Raw genomic sequence first — 5,393 nt, 5'->3', positions numbered from 1 at the left:
CTCTTTATAAACTATTCAGATCATTCTAATATGCATCTGACATGAAAACCACTGACCTGTGTGTGATGCTGTTGGTCATGGTCACAGGAATCTTCCCACATGTTGGAGACACACGCACCCCTCCCTTCCCTCCCCTGGCCTCAGGCTTCCTCCTTGCAATCCGTCTGCCACCTGCAGGGCTAGTTGCTACCCAGCTTGCGGATTTTCCTTCGGGTGAATATTCTGCCCCTATCCTTTGGGAAAGCCAGAACCGCCATGGTATAAATTAATGTTTTTATTTCGAACACCTGAGGAGCAACGGAGGCTGGCTCCCCCTTGGTATAAACATACAAAGTCCCCTTTGCACTGCACACCATGCCTCAGAGATAAATACAGCCCTAGGGGCTCCTGCTCCGGCAAAGCAACTCTTATTTACAGGAATAGATTACAAAAGTATTACAAAAAGTGGTCCTGAACAGGGGGTGGGAGTGGTTACCTTTACACTTGTTACACTCGGGCCGCGAGCGCCGTGGCGCCGGCGGTGGGACAGAGCTGATGTCTCTGGGGCTCGGGAAAGATGCCACAACCCCCGAGGTGCCCGGGCGTCGGGGCGCTGGGCAGAGGTCTGCGAGGGTCCCACCTCCCACGGGGCAAAGGAGTGAGGAAGAGGAAGGGCCTGGCCCCTCCCGAATCAGCTCCGGCCCGTGGAGCAACACAAAACGGCCATCGCAGCGGGTCTCAGGGAAGCGCGCTGCGTGGGAAAAAGGCCTGTCCTCGCTCCGGGGTGCGGAAGGTGGAAACGCGTCGGTTCTCCCGCCCCTCCTCCCTCAGGGGAAGTCGCTTTTAAAGCGCGACCGAGGGCAGTGGGTGACACTTGAACGAAATCTTTGGGGCGCGAGGGGACCCTAGGGGCACCATCCCTCGGGCGGGTGGCCGGCGGCGCCCTCAGAGCACCTGGTAGATGGGGTTGGGGTTCGCGCCCACGGGGCACTGCGGGGCAGCATCGGGGGTGGGGGTGGGGGCGCCGCGATCGCCCTCGTTCTCGGCGGCCGCCTCTTGCGGGCCCGGGGACGGCTCCGGCGGCACCTCCGCCAGCAAGAGCGCGGGCGCGGCGGGGCTCTCGGTGGAGATGCGCTCCACGATGCTGGACAGGCAGTCGAGGCTCGACACTGCGGCGTTCTTCCCGGGCCTGGCTTCTGCGCGGGGAGGGGCAGGTTAGTGCAGGGGCTGGGGCTCGGACAGCTCTCCCACTCTGGTCCCTGGGCTTTGGGACAGACGGGAAGATGGGGGTGAGCTACCGAGAGTGCGGGGCGAAAAGAGAGGGAGCTACAGGCTCAGTGTTTCGTTCCTGGTACCATCTTCCAAGATTCTGGGGGGGGGGGGGAGCGGGGGTCCTGGGTAGAGGGAAGCCAGGACAGCTCAAAGGGGAAGGTGGGAATGAGGCGCGATACACACCGCTGGGCGCCTCGCTGAAGTAGGTGCCGTCGTAGCAGTTCCGCCGCCGGGCACCGCTCGGGGGGCCGCTGTAGTCCATCTGCAAAGGGCAAGGGCGACCGCCGGAGCATCACTCTCTCTGCCCCCTCCCCAGCTCCCCAAGTCTCAGCCACGAGTTTCCTGCCCTTCTTGATGTCGGGGGTGGGGTCAGGGTGGACAGGAGCTGCCTGCAACGTGTCAGGCTACACAGAGGGCGGCCAGTCACCTAGGAGCACAACCCTTAACTTTGGAAATAGGGATACGTGGAGAAGAGGCAGATCGCGGCGCAGCGCGGTGCAGATCACGCTCCCAACCAGGTGGATCGCATCTGTACCGGGCGCCTCCCCCCCCAGCTAGGCCACCCCAGGGACAGCTGCCCGGGACAGGGGGTCCACTTCCGGGGATGTTCCCGTCCAACCCGCCCCCCAGGGGCAAGCTCCCTTCCCTCGGAGAAGCTCCACAGATACGCCCCGAGAGCCGCCCCCTGCGCTCTCGCCCGGGTTCCAGCCTTACCATGCCGTCGGAGCAGTTGGAGCGCGGGCTGGACGCGTCCGAGTCGCCGCTGTAGTGCTCGCCGCCGCGGCCGGAGGGCAGCGGGCCGGGGGCGTAGAAGGCGGCGGCGGCGCCAGGGGCCGCGGCGTCCTGGTCGCGTAGCAGCGCCTGCAGGCCCTCGATGTAGCGGATGGCGTTGCGCAGGATCTCCACCTTGGGCAGCCTCTGGTTAGGGTTGCTGGACGTGCAGCGCTTGAGCGTCTCGAAGGCCTCGTTGACTTTGCTCAGGCGGCGCCGCTCGCGCATGGTGGCAGCCTTGCGGCGGTCGGCGTTCGTGGTCTTGCGCTTGCACGCCTTGCAAGCCCAGAGCAGACAGCGGCCGGCCTGGTGGTGGCCGCTGGGCGCGCGCACATGTTCGTCCTCGCGCGCGCCCGGGGCGGGGAGCACGGCCGCAGGGAAGTGCGGGTGTTCCTCCGGCTTCAGAAGTGCGCCCACGTGTACCAGGCGCGGGTCCAGGTCCTCGAAGAAGCGCAGGTCCGGGGAGTCGAAACACGGGTCATCGTAGAAGTCGTCCGTTGTGGCAAAGTTGCAGAGAGAGCCGTCGGGCCCCGTCAAGTCTACGTCGCGTAGCGGCGGCGACAGCAGCTCCATATCCTGGCCGGGGGCGGCGCAGTCCTGGCTCTGCCCAACCAGCGGCAGGGGTTGCCCTAAACTTTGTGCCGCGCGGGAGCCCCGGCCGTGTGACAGCAAAGTGCCGGGGGTCCAAATATATATACCCGACCGCCCCCACCCTGCCCTGTCGGGTCGGGCCGGACGGGCTCCGGGGAAAGTGGCGGCAGTGCCCTGGGGCTTCTCCACCCCTCCCTTCAAGCCAGGCGCCCAGGGCTATTTATCCAGTAGTAGCCTACAGGCCCCCCGGCGAGTGCGGGCTGCTGGGGGCGGGGGCGCCCGAGGCCAATAGGAAGAGGGGAGGGAGGAGCTTGGGATCCCCAGGGTGCCCGCGGAGGCCACCCCCTACCTCTCCACACGCGGCTCCGCGCTCCGACTCCTCCCTAGGCAGGAAGGGAGGCAGAAGCTGGCAGCTCTACGCGGCTGCACTTGGCTCCCGGGCACACTTTCCAAACCTCTCCAGCACAAGACTCTTCCCGTGTCCACAGGAAACGCTGGCCGAGGGCGCTCACCTCTCAGCTGACTTCAGGCTCCTCTGTCCTCTGATTTGGGGTGAGGGTAGGGGGGACCCAGAAGCAGGGTAGGCGTAGAAGTCAGATTGGGAGAGATTTGGAGAGAAGAGCATGGTATTGGGACAGAGAAACACTCAGAGCTAAGATAGTGAGACCGTGAGAGACACACCCAAGAGGCTGAGAGACGCAGAAAGCAGAGCGCCAGAGAGTTAGAGAGAAACGTGCAACCAAGAGATAGACTCCGAGAGTCTAAGTGGGAAAACTTGGGACAAACTGGACGTGACAGCCTCGTCATTAGGCCAGTTCCTGCTCACCCTCCCTGGGCATTTAGAAATCCAGCTGCATCTATACCGGAGTCCAGGATTGCTGTGAAAGCTCTGCGCCAATCTCTCCAAACTCAGCTCCTGCCCCTGCTTGGAGGGAGGGGAGCAGACTCCTGTCCATCTCAACCTGCACATTTTGGCACCCTGGCATCCAGTGCCACTCTAGGAGGAGATATCTCACCAGCTGGGAAGAAAACTCCATCTGCTCAGGTCTTGCCTCATCTTGCCTCCCCTTCGTGTGCAGCGCTGCTCCAGAAAAGTTCATTTTGCAAAGGCTTGGTACGCCCAGCCTCGTCCTGAGAACCTCACTTCAGAGTGGAGTCATTGAGAGTGTAGTTTTCAGACCAAATGACCTAAGTTCGAGTACAGACTCTGCAGTTTCCTGTGTAATTTTGTAGAAGTCACTGGCCTTCTGAGTCTGTCTCCCCACTTTGTAAATTTGGGGATGATAATAGGGACCTCTTGGAGTGATTGTGGTGATGGTGGTGGAATCTAGAGGCAAAGGATGTGGAAGCCCTCAGTCTGAGGTGCAAGGCTATAATACAAACAAGAGGGCTTGCTTCTGTCGCTGGCATCCTGTGGACTGTGCCCTCCCTGTAGGCTTCCCAGCTGTTGACTGGGGCACTGAGCCCTGACAGGGGCCCATGCAGTCTCTGGGCTCAGCTCCCACAGAGGCTGCAGCTGCATTTCTTCCCAGCAGGCCCACTGCAGAGACTGAGGATAGGATAGGAGGGTGCAGCCACCCCATGGAATCTCTGGCTTCCTCGCAAGCCCTGGGGTACACCTACCCGCATGGGGCCTCTCCACCTCTCCCTGAGTCTGCAGGCCACACCTCCTCTCGGCTCTCTGGCTCGAGGGCTGCCTTGGGTCTCTTCTCCTGGAGCACAGACATATAAGCAAGAATGATTTTTGTGCCTTTCCCACTAACTTCTGTAAGCTGTCCTAACTGTCTCTCTGGATACCGGGAAGCCCTTTCTTTCCACCAAACCTAGAGGGCTCTTTTGGAGCCCTGCCTTCCTCACTTGTAGTAGTGCTGACGATCCCTTTCATGAAGTGCTTACCTCCCTTTACTCCATAACACCGCTTTCATTTGTTCAGTCAGCACATATTATGGAGCATCAATTTAATGTGCCAGTTACTGGTCCAGGTGTTGGGGATAAAGCAATGAACAAAACCAAGATCCTGCTTTCATGGTGGTTACATTATAGGGTAGGGTGACAGACAATAAATGAATAAACGAGGAAGTATATAATGCCAAGTTCTCTAAAGAAAAATAAAACAAGGTAACGGGACAAAGTGATGAAGATTATTTCATTATATGAAGTGGCCAAGGCAGTCCTCTTTAGGCTGATTACATTTGAGCAGAGATCTGAATGAAGGGGGTTAGGGCAGAAGTAGACATCTGGAGCCGGACAGAAGGAAAAACATGTGCAAGGGTCCTGGGGCAGGATTGTGTTTGGTAGATCAAGGGCTGTGTTTGTGTTTAAAGCACAGCAATGAGGCTGGTATGTCTGGAGAAGAGTGAGCAAATGGGAGAGTGGTGGGAGAGGGGGTCAGAGAGGGAGCAAAGGAATTATATTCTGGAAAGTCACTGGAGAGCTTGAGCAGAAGAGAAGAATGTCATAATCTGACTTACATTTTACCAGGAGCATGGTGGTTATAGAGAAAGGGCAGAAGCAGGGAGGCCAACTGGAGGCCGTTGAGATATCCAAAGTGAGTAGTAATGGTGGCTTAGATGTGGGTGGCAGCTGTAGAGATGGTGAAAGTGGTTGAATTCCAAGTTTATTCTGAAGATGGAACCAACAAGACTTATTCAAAATTGGATGTGGGCAGCAAGATGAGAGGCGTTAAGGATGACTCCTGGAAAGAGTGAGGTTGGGGAAGAGCAGGTTTGTGAGTGGCAGGTCAAGAGGCTGACTTTGGGCAAAATTTGAAATGCATATTC

The 5,393-nt window shown here is 58.9% G+C and overlaps 1 protein-coding gene across 1 annotated transcript; it reads right to left on the bottom strand.

The window, feature by feature from the left end:
- Positions 1–259: 259 nt before the first annotated feature.
- MYOD1 (myogenic differentiation 1) lies at positions 260–2,724 on the bottom strand. Its single transcript, XM_087822286.1, has 3 exons — positions 1,966–2,724; positions 1,435–1,513; positions 260–1,175 (listed from the first exon to the last, which is right to left on the bottom strand). The coding sequence occupies exons 1-3, from the start codon at positions 2,593–2,595 to the stop codon at positions 925–927; spliced, it is 960 nt and encodes a 319-aa protein (XP_087678412.1). The 5' UTR covers positions 2,596–2,724; the 3' UTR covers positions 260–924.
- Positions 2,725–5,393: the final 2,669 nt, after the last annotated feature.

Source organism: Miniopterus natalensis, chromosome 11 (genome assembly GCF_054644295.1).
Source record: "Miniopterus natalensis isolate mMinNat1 chromosome 11, mMinNat1.hap1, whole genome shotgun sequence".
In the NCBI taxonomy this organism is placed as follows: domain Eukaryota; kingdom Metazoa; phylum Chordata; class Mammalia; order Chiroptera; family Miniopteridae; genus Miniopterus; species Miniopterus natalensis.
The sequence above is the reverse complement of the archived record's forward strand: the minus strand, read 5'-3'. Positions and strand labels throughout refer to the sequence as shown.

Excerpts from the sequence above, each read along its gene's own strand:
- MYOD1 (XM_087822286.1), bottom strand. The coding sequence starts at position 2,595 with ATGGAGCTGCTGTCGCCGCCGCTACGCGACGTAGACTTGACGGGGCCC. Across the intron at positions 1,514-1,965 it reads CCAACTGCTCCGACGGCATG|ATGGACTACAGCGGCCCCCC; the intron begins GTAAGGCTGGAA and ends TGCCCTTTGCAG. Across the intron at positions 1,176-1,434 it reads CTTCAGCGAGGCGCCCAGCG|AAGCCAGGCCCGGGAAGAAC; the intron begins GTGTGTATCGCG and ends CTCCCCGCGCAG.